This window comes from Cetorhinus maximus, chromosome 11 (genome assembly GCF_964194155.1).
Source record: "Cetorhinus maximus chromosome 11, sCetMax3.hap1.1, whole genome shotgun sequence".
Taxonomy (NCBI): Eukaryota; Metazoa; Chordata; class Chondrichthyes; order Lamniformes; family Cetorhinidae; genus Cetorhinus; species Cetorhinus maximus.
In genome coordinates, this window is record NC_135889.1 from 2,699,634 (window position 1) to 2,723,332 (window position 23,699).

At 44.0% G+C, this 23,699-nt stretch overlaps 1 protein-coding gene across 2 annotated transcripts in view; it reads right to left on the minus strand.

Annotated features, from left to right (window-relative positions):
- The window catches only part of vps8 (VPS8 subunit of CORVET complex), a 570,202-nt gene that overhangs the window by 490,305 nt on the left and 56,198 nt on the right, over positions 1–23,699 (minus strand). For both annotated transcript variants that reach the window (XM_078551411.1, XM_078551410.1), the window contains exons 14-15: positions 16,485–16,655; positions 489–563 (exon numbers count right to left, since the gene is read on the minus strand). In XM_078551411.1, the coding sequence (XP_078407537.1) occupies positions 489–563; positions 16,485–16,655 (246 nt within the window). The remainder of the gene's footprint in view (positions 1–488; positions 564–16,484; positions 16,656–23,699) is intronic.

Genomic DNA, 23,699 nt, shown 5'->3' on the forward strand with positions numbered 1-23,699 from the left:
AGTCTATGGCCCAGACTGTATACCCCCAGCAATGCCGACAGTCTATGGCCCAGACTGTATACCCCCAGCAATGCCGACAGTCTATGGCTCAGACTGTATACTCCCAGCAATGCCGACAGTCTATGGCCCAGATTGTATACTCCCAGCAATGCCGACAGTCTATGGCCCAGACTGTATACCCCCAGCAACCCAGCAATGCAGTTCTCCCATTATCAGCCTCGTCCGGGCAGATAACAATGTAACTCCCAGGTGGCCGACAGACAGTGGGGGGGGTCCTCCTTTCCTAGGCTGGGAAAAGTCAGCGGAGTGCTCCAACATGTTTAACCCCTTCACAGGAATCACGCGCAGCCTTGGATGGAGACGATGATCAGATACGCCAGCGCACTCATCCATCAACATCCAGAAGCCTATCTCACATTCTGACGCTTAGACCGTAATTATATTTCCCGGGCAAAACCCGAATGGTGAGGCAGGTGCGTTACGTTTACCTTAGTTCCCAGGTAGATGATTTGCCCTCCATAACCACTGACCGACTGGTAACAAGCCTTCTCTCCAACCAGAGCCTTCAGGAATAAACAATACTTTAATATCAATTATATTAAACAGTCTGAGCACAGAACAAATAATATTTTAATTTGTTTCAGGAACCAGTAAATCATTGGAAAAGGAAAATATTAAACTGCACCAAAATACATTTTAGCTTCCTCGGCTGACATAGCAGGAAGGACAGCTCTGCCGAGAAGCATGGAGCGGAGAGGCCCCGGGCGGGGCGGAGAGGCTCCAGGCGGGGCGGAGGGGGTTAATATACATTGTCAAAAACCCGTCACTAATGCCCTTTAGGGAAGGAAATCTGCCGTCCTTACCCAGTCTGACCAACATGTGACTCCAGACCCACAGCAACGTGCTGGACTCTTAACTGTCCCTCTGAAATGGCCGGGCAAGGGCATGTAATGGGCAACAAGTTCTGGTTTTGCTGGTGACATACACATCCCATGAAAGAATTAAAAAGAAGTCCTAAAATATGATAATATGCATCTGTTGTACACAAGTTAGGAACAACAGCTGGCTGGTCCAACTGCACAGCTCTGCATCACAATCCATGTTCCTAACATACAACCTCAATGCTGAGTTCTGTTTATCTGCTGACAGAGATTAACCAAGTATCATTAATTTCAAGAAAGGGAGTTTGCATATCCACAGATCACTTCTCATGTCCTTGGGATGCCCACAGTAGTTTACAACTAACTATAAATGACTTTTGAAGCACAGTGACTATTATGTAGGCGATTGAAGGAGCTAACTTGCACACATCTAGGAGCTACTAATAACATTTCAGATAAATGGATAATTAGTGTGTCTTGGCAGGGTTAGCGTTGAGGGAGGAACATTGGGACATCAGAAGAAGTCCCAGCTTTTCATCAACTGGTTGCAAAGAAAATCGCCCGATAGGCCAGACAGAACGCGGCCTTAAGGTTACATCTCAAAGGTGACAATGTAGCACTCATTGATTTAAGTATTAACCTAGCTTATTTGTTCAAGTCTTCAGACTTGAGTCCAAATCTTCTAGCACAGAGGCAACTGAACGAGCCAAGCTGACACTGGCTTCAGCTTTTGTAGAAGTGGGGATATGGCTAAGGGCGCTTTTATTTAATATTAAAGTCGGTATGCTGATAATGCAACACAAACTAAATGCGGTCCAGAAGAATGGCACAACCTTCGTACCTCCCATGTAAACAAGAATTCTCCATTTTTCAAAGTATTTTTAAAATGGGTTTGGCAGAAATGAGTTTAGTCCGATATTATAAGAGCGATGTAAAATTTTGATTCACGCATGCTAAGACAATTCACTTATATCCAACAGTACACTGATTCATCATTGAGCTAATCAAAATAAAGATTAAAACTCCAGAGGTATCATCAGCTGTCTATTATTTCTGGAAATAACTTCTATTGCTTTGGAAATGAAAACAGTGAAATCAAAGTTCAGATAATGTTACATAGAAGTTCAAAAATTGGATAGGGGAGGTGGTGGCACAGTAGTATTGTCACTGGGCTGGTTTCCAGAGACACAGGGTAATTCCAGCAGGGTAATTCACTGGGGACCCAGGTTCGAATCCCATCATGGCAGATGGTGAAATTTGAATGATGGCTATTAAAATCGATTGTCGGAAAAACCCATCTGGCTTACTAATGTCCTTGGAGGAAACTCCCCTGCCATCCTTACCTGGTCTGGCCGACATGTGACTCCAGATCCAGACCCACAGCAATGTGGTTGACTCTGAAATGGCCCAGCAAGCCATTTAGTTGTATCAAACTATTAAAAACCCTCAAAGGCATGAAATGGGACTGACATCCCAGCATCATGCCAGGCACCAGAAATGACAACAGCAAACTCAGCCCTGTCATAGTCATAGAGGTCCACAGCACAGGAAAGGGCCCTTCGGCCCATCGAGTTTGCACCAGTCAAACAAGTACCTAACTATTCTAATCCCATTTTCCAGCACTAGGCCCACAGCCTTGTATGCCATGGCATCGCAAGTGCACATCTAAATACTTCTTAAATGTTATGAGGGTTTCTGCCTCTACCACCCTTTCAGGCAGTGAGTTCCAGATTCCCACCACCCTCTGGGTAAAAAAATTCTTCCTCACATCCCCTCTAAACCTCCTGCCCCTTACCTTAAATCTATGCCCCCTGGTTATTGATACCTCCACCAAGGGGAAAAGTTCCTTCCTGTCTATCCTATCTATGCCCCTCATAATTTTATACACCTCAATCATGTCCCCCCTCAATCTCCTCTGCTCCAGGGAAAATAACCCCAGTCTATCCAATCTCTCCTCATAACTAAAACTCTCCAGCCCAGGCAACATCCTGGTAAATCTCCTCTGCACTCTCTCCAGTACAATCACATCCTTCCTATAATGCAGATTCCAGAACTGCACGCAATACTCTAGCTGTGGCCTAACCAGCATTTTATACAGTTCCAGCATAACCTCCCTGCTTTTATATTCTGTGCCTCAGCTAATAAAGGCAAGTATCCCATATGCATTTTTAACCACCTTATCTACCTGTCCCACTACCTTAAGGGACCGGTGGACATGCACACCAAGGTCCCTCTGATCCTCGGTACTTCCCAGGGTCCTACCATTCATTGTGTATTCCCGTGCCTTGTTTGTCCTGCCCAAGTGCATCACCTCACACTTATCCGGATTAAATTCCATTTGCCACTGATCAGCCCATCTGACCAGCCCGTCTATATCCTCCTGTAATCTAAGGCTCTCCTCCTCACTATTTACCACCCCATCAATTTCCGTGTCATCCACGAACTTACTGATCAATCCTCCCACATTCAAGTCTAAATCGTTTATATGTACCACAAACAGCTAGGGACCCAACACCGATCCCTGTGGAACCCCACAGGACACAGACATCCAGTCACAACAACACCCCTCGGCCATCACCTGCAAGGCCCAAGTCAGGAGTGTGATGGAATACTCTCCACTTGCCTGGATGAGTGCAGCTCCAACAACACTCGAGGAGCTTGACACCATCCAGGAAAAAGCAGCCCGCTTGATTGGTACCCCACCCACAAACATTCACTCCCTCCAGCACGGACACACAGTAGCAGCAGTGTGTACCATCTACTAGATGCACTGCAGGAATTCACCAAGGCTCCTTATACAATGCCTTCAATACCCACAACCACTACCACCTAGAAGGACAAGGGCTGCAGACACATAGGAACATCACCACCTGCAAGTTCCCTTCCAAGCCACTCACCATCCTGACTTGGAAATATATCGCCGTTCCTTCACTGTCACTGGGTCAAAATCCTGGAACTCCCTTCCTAACAGCACTGTGGGTGTACCTACACCACATGGACTGTAGCGGCTCAAGAAGGCAGCTCACCACCACCTTCTCAAGTGCAATTAGAGATGGGCAATAAATGCTGGCCTGGGCATCAATGCCCATGAATGAATTTTTAAAAATGTACGAACAGCAATAGTATAGCAAACAGATGGTAAAATAGAAGCCAACACTACATAGAGAGAGAAGTGCAGATTTTTGATTTAAATAGATGAAAAACATGTAGAGCTATTTAGGGCTCACTAGTGCTTGTTTTTTGGATGCTGCGGTGTCTGTGACACATATTTGTGGGCGAATCACAGGCACCATATCGATGTTGATGGTAGTTCACCTGCAGTGAACATCCATCAGAGTTAACTAAGCAGGCAGATCATGACGTCAGTCAGTGTGTAACACTGATTTAATGCTAGCATTGCCATTGTGGAACTCAGCACTCCAGCTAATATCCTCTCTTAGCCTCATGCAGCTGAACACACATTCAGCAGTGGGAACAACCAATGCTATTTAAAGGCATCCGCAAATACAGATTTGTCGTGGTTGAACTCTTCAGGCTGTTGCTTCAATTCTACAAGTGCTTGGTGCTTTCAGTGTTTGTTTAACATTGCCAAAGTCTCGAGGGAGTGGTGTGGCAGGATTCAGTGTTGACTTCAAGGTTTCTTCACAAATTGGTTTCTCCCAGGTAGTGGTGCACGAGTAGGCATTTCCCTTGGAATACAGCATGACATGGAGAATGAACTGAGGGCATGTGGAGCAAGACAGGCTGCTGGAAGAGGGAGGAGGCAGCAGGAGAAAGGGCGAAGCCATATCCATCCAGAATATCAGGGAGCAATTCTCCATCTGAAGCTCAGTGAGGAATAATATGTTACATGCCTGTGCTTCAGTAAAGAGACCCTCACTGAAATCTGCCACCCGCTGCAGCCACACCTACATCCTCACGGCAAGGCAAGGGCTGCACTGACAACGGCTGTGAACGTGACCATGGCCATGAACTTCTATGCATCAATCTCATTTTAGGCTGGAGCTGCAGACATTTTCAATGTCTCTCAGCTTGTCAGCCACTGTGCATAAGGGAGGGTCACTGAGGCTCTCTGCATTTCAACTAATTACACTTCACTGCCTCTTGCCAGGAAGAAGCAAGTGGAACGATCACATGGCTTTGCTTGGATTGCAGGCTTCCTCGTGCTGTCTTGGCTGCACACAGATCACTTTGCAGGAGCCTCATGTCAACTCTGCCCTATACCAGACCCAGTCTCAACACCATGGACAATTGCTATCCTGTCAGCAGTCATGATGCCTTCATTCTGTAGCAGCCCACTGTGCCATCTGCATCGTATCCACCATGGCAAATCAAAGTGCGGCTACCCAGTGACAAGGAATATCGAGTTAGCATCCGTGCTGTACTGATCCTCTGCCGATTGGCTGCAGTCTGCTCATCGCGTGCAGGTTCCACCTCTAATTTATCCTCTATCATACTCTCAGTGTCAGTATCTGAGCTGGTGGCTGCTAGTGTGAAATCAAGAGACTGCAACTCATGGATATCGGAAAGGAGAAAGACATAAGTTTCTGGTGTGGGGAGGAGGAGTGTTTCAGTGTCTCGCTGGTCATAGAATGATACAGTACCCTCTACTGCACGGGCATCAGGATACGCTAGCATGTCCAAACCCCTCCAGTTACTTGCTGCTCCTCTGTCTGTGTGTCACCCTTTGCTGCGAGAAAGAAGCAAGTGCGTAACTGAGTGTCATTCAATCTGTTTGGGTGATGTGGCTGTCATGGTTGAATAGCTGGAAGTGTGTGCAAGCTGTAAGATGTGGATATGATGCTTGTAGCAGTGGTAAGCGAGTGAGGGTGCAGTGGAGCATATGAATGTCAGGTATGAGTCCTGATTGCTAGAGTATATTACTAGGTGAGTGAGAGTATGTAATGAATTGAGCAGGGTCTGAGACTAGCGGTGCAGCTGGATATGGCATTTGAAGATTCATTAACTGACCCAAACCACTCATGTGAGGTCACTGAACTTCTTGCTATACTGCATCCTGGTCCTCGGAGCTTGACTCCTGGCACTGACCTCCACAGGTGGATTTTTTAAAAATATTTTGGGGAATATTCTGTTATTCTGTAAAGAAGGCTGAGGGGGGAGTTGTGCGTGTGTGTGTGTGTGTGTGTATATATGTGTGTATGTGTGTGTGCGCACGCGCGCATGCGTGTACATGATTTAATTAATCTAGGTAAGAGATTGATAGGAATCAGGTTGTCTGGGGGGTTTGGAAACATGGAAAGGATAGAGGTGTTGAGAGTTTGTTTGAATATCAAAGAGGTATCAAGAAATATGTTTGCATCTTGCAGGAGTTCCATAGGTAAATAGTAGTGGAGCTATTACTGACCCTAAAGCAAAGACAAGATGGAAACATGAACGATCTTATATTTGGAAGGGTTTGAGTTTCAAAGAGGTGTGAGAACAATGGAACTGAGATGAAAAGGGGAAAGAGAAGGTATTTTAGAGTTGCTGTTGAGTTGGAGATAGCTGGAGCTGTTTGAACTGCTGAACTACAGCTGGGGCTTTGGGCTGGGAACCTTCAAATGCCATATCCAACTGCACCACTAGTCTCAGACCCTGCTCAATTCATTACATACTCTCACTCACCTAGTAATAATCTCTCGCAATCAGGACTCAAACCTGACTTTCATATGCTTCTGCTCTGCAGTGGAACCCACTTCGGAAGGAGCGGAAGAGGGTAAAGGTCATGTGATCTGCCTTTATTGAAGCTACAGCAGTTTGCCTTGCATAATATTACTGGGCTTTATAGTAGACATCTATTAGGCAGTGTTGCCTGGAAGGTATTTATTGGTGGGTTTGACCAAGTTGGCAGTCTTTGGGGGTATGCTTTGTAGGACTAACCTTAATTTGTAACTGTAATCTTGTGCCTTAAGTTTTATTTTTGTTAATATAAATGTTTTATTTTTAATTTTTTAAATCTCAAGAAGTGTTACTGGACCTCTTACAGCTGAGATCAGTACGTCTTCTTCTCATTTCCAGAATACAAAAAGGGTATGGCCCGTAAGCCAAGTTTCTCTCTGGGATCTGGTCTGCGCAGCTATTAACACCGGCTGCGGTCATAACACTACCTTCTCCACCAAGGCCCCCTGTGCAGTGTGCGAAAACCTTGGAGCTTGCTCTCTCCCATGTTGTGCTATCCTTCTGCCTTTCTCAGGTCAGGTTTATTTCCTGCCTGACTGCCAGTACCCACTCCAGCCACAATGCAGCTCCCCTTTAAGAGGTGCAGGCTACCTTGAACTGCTTGCTGCCAGTAAGTCACAGTTTTGGGCCCCTGTCTGACGCTTGCAGCCAATGACCAGAGCAGTTTGCACAGGATGCTTGTAGTAATCAATCAAAAGACCAGGCAGCATCAAGTTTGTTTGCTGCTTGCATTACATTACGTTACATTGCCTGCATTGTGTTAATTGTTCATTACTATCCCAGCATCTGTTTTTAGGGGCTATTCAATTTAAAGTCTTATCTCATTATATAGGTCAGGATTTAAAAATATAGGTCGCGTGTTTCTGCTTTGGCCGCACTTGGGAATCTGGGTACATGCTGTGCTCAAAACTACACCCATTTAAAGAACATTATTTTGATTAGGTTTCCACGCAAACTCATTGGCATAACACTGAACGTAAAATCTGCCTTCAACCAGCACAATCCAGCAAATGTCTTAGGATGCCGTTTTTATTTTGCATTACGAATATTCTTTGATATATTTAAGAATAGTAACTGGTTGCAGGTTTATTGAAACAGCTGAAAATGGGTTTATCAAAAAAATAACAGTTATTGCGACTTGTCTAGTCTACACTGGTGAGTAACCCGATCTTAAACAGCTAAAAGTGACTTTAAAATTATACAAAACCATTTACTAGTGCAGTCGTCAGTTTTTTAAGATAAGAATTTTAAATGTACCTATTAGTGTCCTTGTGCCTGAAGAAAACCGATGCAATTAATGGACTGGTGCTATGATAATTAATTCATTCTGGCGTGTCCAATTGGTTTCACTGCCTTATTCTTTTCCCATTATTCTGGGTTTTTATTTTCCTTCTCAAGCAAATATTCAAAGCTCTGTTTGGGCTGAATCTGCTTCTTGCAACCTCTGAGGTAATGTTGTTTCCTCCTTATTTGCCCCTCAAAATCTTGTGCACCTGTTAAATCACAATCCATAACGTTATGTTCACATGTCTTACCTGCTGCGGTATATGCTAGTGAAGTTTGGAAGCCTATCACTCTCACATTGCTAGGTCAATGAAATCTTGAGAATGAAACCTCCTCTGCTCTGTTCTAAGGAAATCAATCCCAGCTTCTCTTGTCTCACCATACAAGTGGAGTCCCTCATCCATGATATAATTATTATAAAGCTGCATGCACCCTAGGTGCTTGAAATCCATCCTAAAGTTTGGTGCCCAGAATTTTACACAATACTCTAGCTGCAGCCTAACCAGTGGCTTATGAAGGTTTAGCATACCTTCCTTGTTTTTAGTACAGAGCTTGAATATTGCTGAAAAGATAGGAATGCTGCCCAAGCTTTTCGTCTTTCACTCATCAGGGCAAACACAAGAATGCCAAATTTCAAACTATCGCAACAATTTATGCTCCAAGAGAAAGGTGCTGATTGGTTGGTAAGTTGACTCTGACTGACCGAGGCATTGCCATGGAGAAAGCAACAAGGAACTATAGGCTCCCCAAACTCCCTGGGTAGTTCAAAAAAGGCACAAGGCTTGAACATATTCCTTTTGTTTGCAGAGAATGGGTCCCTGTGTATGAATGCATGTTGTTTCTAGCAAGCATGAATGAGCCAGTAACAAGCTCGACTGATTATCTTCAATTGATTGTTAATGTAGTTATTAGCACACTCAGGATTGTTCAGCAAGTGCTGTCCAATCATGGAATCATTTCTAACAGCAGACGTTTTGTTTTGGTTTTGCAAACACAGGCTGGTTGAGTATGGTCTGCACTCTTCCCCCTGAAGTATAGGTTGTTGTGATAGTTTGAAATTTGCATTCTTGCATTTGCCTGGATGAGTGCAAGACAAAAAGCTTTGTCAACATGTCTCTCTTTTTTAGCAATATTCAGGTTGCTTGCCTTTGTAAAAGTGACTCCATTTATAAAGCCAGAGGTCCCATGAGAAAGTCACAGGGATTAAATGCACTCACTCAATTAATCCAGGCACAGTTTGAGAGCTGTTGCAAACTAGGTGGGTGACGTTAAAACGAATTAGTAGGCAATCATCGTAATCACTCAGCCACCTTGTCTCACCATGTACTGTTCACAACATCCATTCCCCTGTCAACAACATCTATTCCCCTGTTTGTCACGTGGAATCAGGAGATCTTGTGGCACGGTAATAGTGTCCCTACCTCTGGATCTAGAAGCTCTGGGTTCAAGTCCCATGGCCAGGACCTGTTGACCACAGAACGAGTGTTCATGACGTGGTTCAATGGGCCGATAATCAGCCAGGAATCCTTCTACCACCTCCCCGCTATCCCCCCCAAGAGAAAAAAAAAGTGTGAAGATACGTTAGGAAAAAAATGTGGAGTTTATGTTCCTTACCAATGCACAAAACTTCACTTCCCTCCCTCCTTAAAAGAGAAAACAGTAAAACAGAAATCTGAGCATCAGAGGCCACAAATTAAAACGGTAATGAGTTGCCACAGAAATATTTACTCTTCAGAATATAAATCCAGTGATAAGATGTTCAGCACTGCCAACAGATTTCTGTTTTTCAACAAACTTTATAGAGCTGTTTGATTGACAGCACAAACAAGTCCACACCCAGGTACCTCAGCATGAAACAATTCATACAGGCCTTGGGGGAAAGAAATGCAAAGTAGGAATAGAGTTTAGGAACAAAGGGAATATTGTTAGCCATAACTGGAAAACTCAACTGGACCACACGGACCTCTTGATTAGATTTATGACTGATTTAATGGAAGCTGTTTAACATTATTTGTCAAATAGCAGCATGCTAAAAAAGGTCTTTGATGTTGCAGGTGCCTTAATGATTTCACATGATGCACAATCTCACCATTATAATCTAGGGTCACAAGGAAGGTGAATTTTGAACAACATTAAATGGTTACTTTGGGCAGTGAAAATATTAAATCACTTTCCATCAATCAATATAAACTCTTTGAGGAGCTCTGCTCTTTAAATTATAGCTGCATTTGGTAAGACACTACATTGCACTCAAATAAATGATGGAAAACTTCATATATTCCATTCAATTCCACTTTGCTTTAAGTGGAAAAGCACTTTATATTCACACTGATCACCATCTAAAATTAGCAGTGGCAAAATATTGCCTCCTTGTGGTTACATGAAAAAATGCACAGCCCATTCAACCATCTCAATCAACTTTCCCTGCTCCCACGGGGAAATGTTTACATTACGTTCACTTAACACAGCTCCGTCATCTCCACATTAGATTTCAGACATTGTCAATCTGAAAAAGACAATTTTTACGTTTAATTAAAACCAGTGCCTCTCAAGAAAGACTGTTAGCAGAAGCAAACCAGTCTCCAGTTTGCTTTCAATCAATATCCCACTGCACATTTAGAGTTCTGTCTGTACAAATGACTAGAATTTTGTAAATTCTTTAGCTGCAGGGATTCTGAGTGTCCCAGAGCCAGCAGAAGACATTCAGCTAAATGGCCCCAGAATAGAGGATGTTACAGTGCATCACAGTTAGACAGAGGTCAAACTCTGCTCTTGCCACCAGAGGTCTGAATTCCTAAATGGAGTAGAAAGGTGAAGGGAGAGAGGCACTCTTATTATTCCAATGATTTTAGCACCTGGCGTGCAGGTCTCACACATGACAACACTGAAAAATGTAACCTTTCCAGGTTTCAAATGACTCACTTTCTAATGTGCCAGCATCTTCCGATGGAGCTATAATCATCCCCCGCTCGGTTGCTAAATGGACTGAGCTGGTTTCTTTTGTCTGTGGAACTTGTGATAAAGCTGCAATATGAAGTGGGCACAAATGCTGTACAAGTGTCAGTGCTCAGGCAAATTGATCAGAGGGAAGTTCAGAAAATGGAGATCCCATCAATGCACAGAATACCAGGTCCACTCTTTCTGAAACAGTCTCCAAAGGTTCTTTAAGTAAAGGAAACACTAAATCTAGAAGGGCTTCTCATGCAGGTCAATTTGATGTTGCTCTCCCATGACCTAAATAGCATCAATTAGTGGACATGTCTCGAATTCAGGCTATTTTCCTGTTATGATCTTGGTAGAGACCAGTAACGTGTTTTTTTTAAGAAAGCAAAACACTGGCTATTTACTAAAGAATAAAGCCACAAGGTTCACAGTTTAAATAAAATAATCTGACTAGAAAAACATCAAAGAACATGAACTAAAATAACTACACTCTATCTTAAATAGTCAGTTACATTAAAGATATTAAAAGTACAATGAACACAATTACTTGCACTCTAATCCAACCGACTTAACTCCACTTTCCTTCTCCACCCATCTGACTTGGACCCCTGACAAACTCAGTCAGATTCTTACCAAAATTTGGAAGATTAACTGCTTGGTTAAAAAGTGTTGCTTTGAAGGTTTGTCTAAGGGTTGAGATTTCTTGGGCCTTCTGCTTACTTCCAGCAAGGCTTTCTTTTCAAATCTCCTCTAGCCATCCTCAGTTATAAACTCCTCATTCAACACAGGTGTTTCTAGAGTTTTAAGCTTAGCCAACTCAAGTTGGAACTCCCCTGGTTTTAATATTTTTTAAACTCTGGAGTTTCTCTCACTCTCAACTTGGCTACATCAGAAGTTCAACTCACTGTTAGAAGTCCTTCTGTTTATAAGAGTTTTACTCTCTGTTAACCAACACACAAAGTTTCAACTAAACTTTAAGAGGGATGTTCTGCAACCAGCTTGGTCTAAAACTCAAAATTAAACTGCTTGAACACAGAACCACCACCACGAAGCTACTTACCCTGTAATTAACTTTTTGACTCCTTTTTACTATCGTCTATCTCCCAAGCAACTTGATCACATGATCGTTTTTTAAAAATTCATTCACTGGCGATATATTTCTAAATCGGGATCGCGAGTGACTTGGAGTGGAACTTCCAGGTGGTGTTCCCATGTATCTGCTGCCCTTATCCTTCTAGATGGTATTGCTCATGGGTTTGGAAAGTGCTTACTAAGGAGCCTTGGTGAATTCCTGAAGTGCATCTTTTAGATGGTACACACTGCTGCTACTGTGCATCGGTGGTGGAGGGAGTGAATGTTTGTGGATGTGGTGCCAATCAAGCGGGCCGCTTTGTCCTGGATGGTGTCAAGCTTCTTGAGTGTTGTGGGAGCTGCACACATCCAGGAAAATGGGGAGTATTCCATCACACTCCTGACTTATGCCTTGTAGATGGTGGACAGGCTTTGGGGAATCAGGAGGTGAGTTACTCTCCACAGGATTCCTAGACTCAGACCTGCTCTTGTAGCCACAGTATTTATATGGCTAGTCTGGTTCAGTTTCTGGTCAATGGTAACCCTCAGGATGTTGACAGTGGGGGATTCAGTGATAGTAATGCCATTGAACATCAAGGGGTGATGGTCAGATTCTCTCTTGTTGGAGATGGTCATTGCCAGGCACTTGTGTGGCATGAATGTTATTTGTCACTTGTCAGGCCAAGTCTGGATATTGTCCAGGTCTTGCTGCATTTGGACATGGACTGCGTCAGTATCTGAGGAGTTGCAAATGGTGCTGAGCATTGTGAAATCATCAGCGAACATCCCCACTTCTGACCTTATGATGGAAGGAAGGTCATTGATGAAGCAGCTGAAGATGGTTGGGCCGAGGACACTACCCTGAGGAACTCCTGCAGTGATGTCCTGGAGCTGAGGTGACTGACCTCCAACAACCACAACCATCTTCCTTTCTGCTGGTATGACTCCAAATAGTGGAGAGTTTTCCCCACGATTTACATTGGCTCCAGTTTTGCTAGGGCTCCTTGATGCCACACTTGGTCAAATGCTGCCTTGATGTCAAGGGCAGTCACTCTCACCTCACCTGTAATGAGGTCAGGAGCCGAGTGGCCATGGCAGAACCTAAACTAGGCATCAGAGAGCAGGTTATTGCTAAGCAAATGCCTCTTGGTAGCACTGCTGCTGACCCCTTCAATTATTTTACTGATGATGGAGGGTAGGCTGATGGGGCGGTGATTGGCTGGGTTTGATTTGTCCTTTTTGTGTACAGGACATACCTGGGCAATTTTCCACATAGCCAGATAGATGCAAGTCTTGAAGCTGTACTGGAACAGCTTGGCTAGGGGCGCGGCAACTTCTGGAGCACAAGCCTTCAGCACTATTGCCAGTACATTGTCAGGGCCCATAGCCTTTGCACTATCCAGTGCCTTCAGCCATTTCTTAATGTCACGTGGAGTGAATTGAATTGGCTAAAAACTGGCATCTGTGATGCTGACGCCTCTGGAGGAGGCCGAGATGGATCCTCTGGAGGAGGCCAAGATGGATCATCCACTCGACGCTTCTGGCTGAAGATTGTAGCAAATGCTTCAGCCTTATCTTTTGAACTGATGTGCTGGGCTCCTCCATCATTGAGGATGGGGATATTTGTGGAGCCTCCTCCAGTGAGTTGTTTAATTGTCCACCACTATTCACGTGGCAGGAATGCAGAGCTTAGATCAGATCCATTGGTTGTGGGATCGCTTAGCTCTGTCTAACACTTGCTGCTTATGCTGTTTGGCATGCAAGCAGTCCTGTGTTATAGCTTCACCAGGTAAACACCTCATTTTTAGGTATGCCTGGTGCTGCTCCTGGCATGTCCTCCTACATTCTTCATTGAACCAGGGTTGATCCCCTGGCTAGATGGTAATGGTAGAGCGGGAGATATGCTGGGCCATGAGGTTACAGGTTATGTTTGAATACAATTCTGCTGCTGATGGCCCACCGCACCTCATGGGTGCCCAGTCTTGAGTTGCTAGATCTGTTCGAAATCTATCCCATTTAGCACGGTGTTAGTGCCACACATCATGATGGAGGGTATCCTCAAAGTGAAGGCAGAACTTCGTCTCCAAAACAACTATATATTGGTCACTCCTACCGATACTGTCATGGACAGGTGTATCTCCGGCAAGCAAGTTGGTGAGGATGAGGCCCAGTATGTTTTTCCCTCTTGTTGGTTCCCCTCAACACCTGCTGCAGACCCAGTCTAGCAGTATGTCCTTTAAGACTCGGCCAGCTCGGTCAGTAGTGGTGCTACCCAGCACTCTTGGTGATGGACATTGAAGTCCCCCACCCAGAGTACATTCTGCGCCCTTGCCACCCTCAGTGCTTCCTCCAAGTGATGTTCAACATGGAGGAGTACTGATTCATCGGCTGAGGAGGGGCGGTACATGGTAACCAGCGGGAGGTTTCCTTGCCCATGTTTGACCATGAGACTTCATGGGGTCCGGAGTCGATGTTGAGGACTCCAGGGTAACTCCCTCCTGACTGTATACCACTGTGCCACCACCTCTGCTGGGTCTGTCCTGCCGGTGGGACAGGACATACCCAAGGATGGTTATGGTGGTGTCTGGGACATTGTCTGTAAGGTATGATTCCATGAGGATGACAATGTCATTCGTCTGTGAGGAGACAGACAGTTGCTCCTAATACCTGGGGGCTAGTGCCAAGATTAGGAGACAGCAGGGTCGACAGGTCGCTGAGTTTGCCATTGTCGTTTCCGGTTGTTTCCTATTGTTATTCCCATTTCAGAGGATTACACTGGTGTGGGTCTAGAGTCACATGTAGGCCAGAGCAGGTAAGGATGGCACATTTCCTTCCCTAAAAGACATTAGTGAACCTGGTGGGTTTTAACAACAATCGACAATGGTTTCATGGTCATCATTGGAGATGATGATTTAATTCCAGATTTTTTATTAAATTAAAAGTTCACCATCTGCCATGGTGGGATTTGAACCCGGGTCCCCAGAGCATCCCCCTGGGTCTCTGGATCACTAGCCCAGTGCAAATCCCACTATGCCTTTGCCTCCTCTGAAAGCCAGCGCTTTACCATAAATTAGATCCGAAATAAACCTAGTTTTAAAGGGGCCATCAGCCCAAGATAAAATATAGTATTTCCTCCAAAATCACAAAAGGGCCATCACGACCCTCAGTCTTTTATTTCTGCAGAAAAGGAGATGCCGTAAGCAGACAAGTTTCCTATGGTTCAGAATCTCTTGATATGCGCGTTTTGCACAGAAAACAACACTGACAATTGTAAATTCATTGGTCTCCAATTCACCAAATGGAGCTGAGACACATGGGTTCATTGGAACTGCAACTCTTATCCAAGTTACAAGTGGACTAACGTACCACAACACTGACAATTTTCCCCTTATGTATGGTATAACATACCGGTGACTGTGTGACATGCCCATTTGTAATGTCCTGAAGGTCAGTAATGCCATAACACCAAGTTTTTAATTGTAAACAAAAACTATTGGCAAGATCATTCCAGTCACAGTTGAAGAAAGGACACAGCTAGAAACCACCAGGACCATACTTGACTTCACGATAAGAGTTTGAAACAATCAGTCCAGGCTTCTTGTGTACCTTCTCAGTAGCTTTCAACTGAGACTCTGAAGGTTGGTACAAAGAAAATTGTGCATGGATCACGCCCATTATCCCCATCATGACTACAGCAATGTAAAGCAGAGAAGTTGACATCACAGGGCTATTCCGCAGCTATGTGTGTTGCTTTGAAATCAATGCAAGGTAGCCTGATGATCAAACTATCTCTACGCATGACCAATCAAAATAATTTCCACAATTAATCAATAAGGTATAAACAACAGCCTCCTATCCGCCTGGTGATCCATTGCTTTTGAAATCATTCCTACATCTGACGGGCATGAGCTAGAAACTACAAATAAAAATATTTCAAAACAACAACTAACCACAACCCCCACCCCCCATAAAACAGGTGCCTGGCTGAAACTTTCAGGCAGCTCCAATCTTCACACTGCGCTTTATTAATGCAGCACAACCTCCATTTTAATTTGCTTTTAAAACATATTATCTTGTGTGTGTAACAAACAAAAATCAAAAAGTTCCCCTCTTCGATGCACAGAGGCTAACAGAGCATGTATGCAGGAAAGCACTTAAAAATCTGAACTGCATTGGAAAAACATCCCTATTGCGAGGCTGAGGTCAGCTCCCTCAGCAATCACAACTGTGCGCAAAAAACTACTTCACAATACAAGCAGATGCTTTAAATGTGGAAACATGCAAACACCATTTTTTTCTTAAGATTCGTGAGGAGCAAGAAGCACGCACAAAATTCAAAAACACTCCTCAGTGCCTGCAAACAAATGCAATTACTTCATTCGCTTTGCAAGAGTGCAGCATGTTATCCTATGAGCAATATTGATGGTCACCATGCTGTTCTGTCCCAACTGGGGAATGCAGCACCATCGAGGGACATGAAAAGGTACAAAAAAACAAACCAACCCAGATGATCAAATATAATAAATCCTTCTCACCTCATGTTGATCACAAATCAAAGAACGACAGAAAGAAAACAATTAACTCAAACAGCAGATTGAGGACAATAGAAGTTTTCTGAGCCCTTACCAAAGCCTGGCTAACATTCCCACCCGTGGCTAGGGATTTGAAGTGGCTGCTGTTGTAAACCAACTGAACTTCAGCAATGTCCACGATCTCCAGCTCTTCTTGACTATGACGGTCCACCACATGCAGTTTCTCTGCACTGTCCAGTAGAGCCAGTGTCCTGGAATTGATCCACTGTGGACAGAGAAAAGATAAGCTGATGATAAAATCTTCCTTTACAGTTCCAGCAAAACGTGAAAAATACCCAAGTTAAGGAACCAAGAGACAATGTATCATTCCAATTGATTATCTGATTATTTTGTCTTCTTCTCTGAATATTATTGCCAACCTTTATTCCTTCTTTTTTCATTTCATGATTTTGCCGTGCTTTGTACTAATTATTACTGAAAGGATGGGTAGGTGGCCTGCGCTTTGATCGCTGCCCATCCTATTCTGTATTTTATTGCAGCTGCACTGCCACATCGTGAGTGTTCATAGGGACATAACCACCCCTTTCTCCCTCTCTGGAAGAACTTTGAAGCTCCCACAATGAGGCAGCTCGGATAGGAAACTCAAGTTTGTGGGGCAAACCTGCAGGCAAAGATGCACAAACGGCACATTCAACGCCCAGCCACGGTTATATCAATAATTACCAGCCACCGGCCAACTCCGCCAATACTTATAATCCAAGAGGCTCACTCAGGATAACCATCATTGAAGCTGGTAATAAAATATCTGCAAGAAATACACTGCAGCAGAATTAATTCCAAGGGCCTATTCAAGGTGTAAACGGAAAGCGCAGGGGAGAAAAAATCCAAGGAAGTTAACGCTCATCCCAAATTCAACATAAAAATCCACAGCTTCGCCAGAAGAGGAAACATCTTCAGGAGTAAAAGGCAAAAAACTGAAGAGAAAAGTTAGATTAATATGTTATTTATTAAAAGTATTCCTTGTATATATATTATATATATATATATATATATATAAAAGCAATGGTGAAATAGAAGTCCCAGTAATTCGCTATTTCAGCAATGCCCAATCAAGCACCAGCAGACCTTGCCACTGATCAGCGCTGCTGTACAGGTGTAATGGACCACTCCACTTGCCTGTCCACTCTGGGTGTGCAATCAGCCATCAGGTCAGTCAACATTGCAGAAATCACTGCAGAGGGAATTCTGATAGGGGGGGGCGGGGGGAAATCAGAGCACAATAAAAACAGAAAATGCTGGAAAAACTCAGCAATCCTGCAGCTTCTACAGAAGAGGAAACCGAATTAACATTTCAAACCCAATTCTTTGGAACGGAAAAAGAGCATGTCTGATTACAAACCCATCTTAAGTGTAAGGGCTAATTCCTCCCTCTGCACTTTTATTAAGGGTTTTGGTTACCCATGCTTGTATTAAATTGTAGTCTGTACTATTTTAACACAGACATTCAGCCACTTATTAAGTGCGACTGTCAGTTTGATATAAAAATGTAATCTAAGGTGTCACTGTGAAAAGTAAACAGTGCACTTGGGCCTGCAGTTCACTCGGTTGTACCATTCACCCAAAAATCAACCAAACCAATAGAAAAGGTTGAAGAACTTCAAGTGTAAGTTCCATCCAGAGCAAATTGAGTTTCTGTGATCTTTTGGTGTTGGTTTAAAAAAAAATTGCATTAGAAGCCAGCCCGCCCGCTGAACTGCTCAGGCCACCAGATGGAATTAATCCCCACCGTGGGTTTACACCAATAGCGCCTGCTTGTGCGCTGTCGAGGAGGGCTTAAAAATTAAGACGGCTCTTTCGGGGCGAGGAGAATAAGGGGCACCCTTTAAAAGTCAGTGAATACCATTTTTTAAAAACGTATTAAGAAGCTGATTACTATACACCAATGTAACTAACACATGCTTTTCTGAAGTAATTTTCAGGAATTAAAATTGGGTTCCTCTGGCGGGTGAACAAGACACCGATTGAAAATGGTATATTTTTTTTAGTGATAAACCCATTTGCAGCTGTACTAATCAAACCGCACCAGATTATCCACAACATTCCCAGTGGAGAACAGCGGGGTGCATGGCCAACTTGCTTCAACAGGGATGACAATTTCCAGCAAGGTGCTCTTGACCTTCAGATTGCTAATTGCAGCCAAAGGTAACATGCACGGTTCAGATCCAAGTCCAGAAGCTGAATGCACTCATTAAAATTCAGAGTCAGGGGTCTACATGGTTATACTGAGTGTCTTATTGTGACTACGCAGTCGGCCATCTACATCACAATCATCCTGTTGGTCAGTTTTCTTGTCTTATTGGAGGTGTTTTAGGCCTCTCCGCCTCCTCACTAAAACTCGCTATTTGCCGTCTAAGGTTCTATATAACCATGTTACATAAAACCACACTCCAGCAAACAGAAAAAAGTCATTCCAGTTAAACATTTAATGCATTGCCTTTAGAAAGAGTGAACATTTCCTTCACACTGCACTCCACCCCGCCCAATCATGAACGATTCCTTGAATATTTAGACATTTGAAAGGAAAGGCAATCATTGAATCAGCAGGTTCCAATCTGCAACACTGTGGTCTCTTTCCAGTTGTGTTTAATCCCACGATGGAGACTGCCAAGAAAGCCACCGCCAGGAAAGCCTCCCAGGCAGCTCAGCACAAACCCCTACTGCATTAACACAAGGAGAAATGTCAGACTAAATTTTTTAAAAAGAAAATAAATACACAATCATCTGAAAGCAGCTTCATCCAATTTAACTTTCCTGAAATATAAGATTAATTAAAACGCATTCATTTCCCACTGAAGATAAGCATTAATAATAAAATGCAGCTTGGCCAGCGATGCAAGATAAAGACTGTTCCTCATGAGGCCAACTACAATTTGTTGTGGGCGATTTTGTGATCGAACGGGTGCCCATAACTTGTATTTATATAGCGCTTTTAGGCCATCCTTCCCTCTTTGTCCCCAGTTAGCTGCTATTGTTAACGGTTCTGTCTATTCAGGTGCTGCTCCTCTCTCCTTCAAAACTACCATCATCAACCCTCGCGCCTGACTGCATTCTTATCTAATTGTAGCCAGGGAATCACCTGCAATGACTTTTAGTCTCACTCCCGCACCGTTACCTCGCGTGTCCCCCAAGAATGTATCCTTGGCAATACTATTTCTCATCTATTGCCCCTCAGCAACATCATCCAAAAGCACAATGTCATGAAGAGATATTAATGTCTATCATGTTATTGGAAATTATTTTAAAATTGGAATTGCAGTGGGGTCTGTGTGCTATGTGTGGCTTAATTGGAGTAAAGCCAGCTCGTCTGGGTGCTTTGGTGTATAGTAGCTTGAGATGTTCATTGGGTAAACAGTAAGGAGGATAGAAGGTAAAGTGTAAATTCGCATTTGTTGAATAAAGCACTCAAGAGTGAGTGTAAAATCTTGCACCTAGCTAGAAGATGCCAAGCAATGTGTTTATATTACTAATAAAATTAGTGGGATGAAAATTGTTATTGTTAGAAGATGTGATGTTAAAAGCCTAGGATACAATGGAAAATTTACATTCAAAGGAAAAGCTGGGTATAAACAGAGAGGAGTTTGTGTGTGTAAATCAGAGGCACTTAAGATCTAACCAGCCTGTAAGCCTACAACTGTGTCTGCAAAGGAACCAAGCTGCGAGGAACCTCACTTTGAATTCGTACGGTCAAATGTGCTGTGCCTGGTGTCTGTTTAAAGTCGATGGGTTATTGTTGCCTTGGTAAAGATTTACCTGGGAGTGATTAATTTGGGGATTTGTTTAAAAGTTATTATGGTAGTAATTTTAGACATGTGTACGTGTTTAATCTGTTGTTAAATTAATAAATGTTTAAATTAGTTTGATATAAAAAACCTTTTGAGGCTTGGTGGTCTTATTCCTGATTTCAGAGCTGCATCTCAAACATACCAATTGAAAATATAGGTTAAGACAGTTGTTTCAAGTTTCCCTCTGGGATTTAAACAACTCAGCCTTTACCAAATGCTGTGTCATAACACATGTATGCTGATAAAATCCAGTTTTACCTCACCATCACCTCTTGACTCCTCCAATCCTGCTAAATTATCAGACTGCTTGTCTGACATCCTACACACAACGAGCGGAAATTTCCCCTATTTAAATATTGGGAAGATTGAAGCCATTGTCTACGGGTCCCCGCTCCAAACTCTGTTCCCTCGCTACCGACTCCATCCCTCTTCCTGCCAGCTGTCTGAGGCTTAACCAGACCGTGCACAACCTTGGCGTCGTACGTGGCCCTGAGATGAGATTGCCACCACCAAGGCCGCGGTTTTCCATCTATCCAACATCGCCTGGCTCCACCCCTGCATCAGCTTACCTCTGCTGAAAGCCACATCCATGCCTTCGCTGGCCCTAGGCTTGATTATTTCAATGTGCTCCTGGCTGGCCTCCCACGTTCTTCTCACTGGAAATTTCAGCTCATACCAAAACTTCTGTTGCCTGTGTTCGAACTCACATCAACTCCCATTCACCCATCACCCCTGTGCTCACTGACCTTCGTTAGCTCCCAATTAAAAAATGCCTCCATTTTAAAGTTTTCCCCCTTTGTTTTCAAATCTCTTCATGGCCTCACCCCTCCCTATCTCTGTAATCTCCTCCAGCCCCACTACTCTCAGATATCTGAGTTCATCTAATTCCAGCCTCGAACGCCCCAATTTTAATCGCTCCCCCACTGGTGGCCACGCCTTCAGCTGCCAGGGGCCCGAAGCTCAGGAAATTTTTCCCTAAACCCCTCTTCCTCACGCTCTTCCATTAAGACGGTATTTAAAACCTACTCTTTGACCGAGATTTGGCCACCTGCCCAAACATCTCCTTTGTGGCTTGGTGTCAAACTTTGCTTATAAAGGTCCTGTGAAGGGTGTTGAGACATCTTACTGCGCCAAAGGTGCTATACAAATGCACATTGTACTAAACATCCCAAAGCACTTTACGGCAGCACTGGGCAGCAGACATTCAGGATTTGAGAAGCACCTCACTGCATCACCATTGCCTGGGCTTTTGTTTTTTTAATGTGAGTTGGTGTTCCTGCAAATTTTAGAATATGATATTGCTTAAAAAACACACTCCTCAGAAAGCAAGGATTTTAAAAATAAAACTAACGCATTAAAAATTAAGAAGCAGTAAGAGACTTTCTATGTCAGGTCATGGCAAATTAAGCTTAAGTGACGAGATGGACGAGGCTTGACCTTCAGTCTGTAATTGCGATCCATCATCTGCCCTTTCTACAGTCACAGTGAGATGACATAAGAACAGCAACAATAAAGGTGCACACACTTAAATTATGGAGTTGGGAGGAGTGCAGCAGATTGTTTTTCAATAGATTCAGTTTATAAAGCTACTCGAAAATCTTCCAAGTGCATTACTTCTGATAATGCATTTGATGTGTTCTCTCATGCCAAATTAAACACAATGTGGAGGCTGACCTTCAGACACACTGCAGTCATCCATAGTGGCTGGGATAAAACAAGGAGATCCAATTTGTACTGATACTGTGGACACAGATACCATCTGGTGGCCAGCTGTGGGAACATCTAAACTATCAAACACTGCTGCACCCAAAGTCAAATCAGATCAGGGGGGGACTGGGTTTAACGGCCCCCTTGCAGACATGTTCTGAGCAGGGGATGGTCATGTGAAATACGAGAAACCCCCCCCCACCTTCCCGTCCATCCCCAAGCTGTCCCTCATAACACGGTGGGTGGGCGGGTGCCAAAACTGGCCGCCCGCTTGCCACTTTTACATCAGTAACTAACAGTCAATTGAGTTTGTTACCAAGCCAACTGACCCAGATAATACGCTGCCCAGGCAGTAACGCGGCTGACGTGAGCAGGCGGGCGGGCGGGAGCGGCCAGGACGCTTTTTTTAAGCAAACTGCTTGAAGGGCGGGAAAGGTGGGGAGGAGGATATGTCCTGTGGGGCTGCCCTGTGACTGGCCTCTCTCCGGTCGTCGTGTCCTCTTCCGCCTCGGAGCCTGTTGCAGTCCCTCCCAGCAACGCCCACTACCAAGTTCTGGCACTACCGGGGGCTGCCAAAGGTGCCAGCCAACCAGACTGGCCACAGCTCGAGGGGTGGGGCTTCCTCTCACTGAGGGGTGAAAGTCCTGCTCTCACCTCGTGCATGTTACTGTTGTGCGGTGGCCTTGTTTAACATGGGTTGGCTGGTGTCTGGCATTTCATCTGTGGAGCAATACGCATTCCCCTCCACCCCCCCACCCCCCCAACCAACCCCTACCCCCCAGCCCCGTAAAATTCAGCCCAGAGTCAGTTAAGGGCAAGTGTACAGATTGGTCAGAACACCAGTTCTCTCCTTTACTGATTTTGTACAGAAAGTAAAAAAACTGGCAAACGTGGCAAAATAATTCCCAAGTTAAGGATTGACAGCGCAGCACCAACTATAGTTTACATAGATTCCTGGTTCTTACAGGGACAAGTGTGAGCGTTTGTTATGTAGACTTACAGAATTACAGCACTTTCACAAGTGGTAAAGATCTAGGTAATTGGAGATGTGTGTAGCTTTAATCAACAAGCACAATAACAGTAATGATGAATTTTAACACTGGAAAGGAATGATGTGGCTTAGAAGTCAAAGACAGGCTCAATTTAGTTAGAACTGAGGAAGAACAGAGGAACGTTTGCACTGCCAGGTGTATAACTGTAGGCACCAAACATTGGGAAGGAGGTAGAGGGACAAAATTACAGGCAAATTACAGAAAGATGAAAGAAATACCATAGGTGTCGGTGTACAAGTTGACCTTCGAAGCCTCGAAGACTCCCTCCAAAAACGGGGAGGGGTAGGTGACTTACATGTCAAGTATAAAAGTGAACTGACAGTGTGGGTGGTCGCCATTTTGAAATGTCATCAACATCTACTGCCAAGAGTGGGAATGTCTGAAATTCCTCTGCACCTTCACAACACAGCCTGCTTGATCCCTTGCGCCCAGTTATAAGGTAACCCGTAAGTAAAACACGCATTTGTGGGATTGAAAAATTGAGGCTGACTAATAATGAGTATAGGCTGTTAAAAAAGCACATGGGATCCTTGGCTTTATGACAGAGGAACTGAGGACAAGAGCATTGTGACCTGGGACACACTGGCTTAAAATGGGAGAAACAAATTCAATAACTTTCAAAAGGGAATTGGATAAATACTTGAAAATAAAAGGTGTGCAAGGCTATGAGGAGAGGACAGGTGAGTGGGATTAATTGGATAGCTCCAC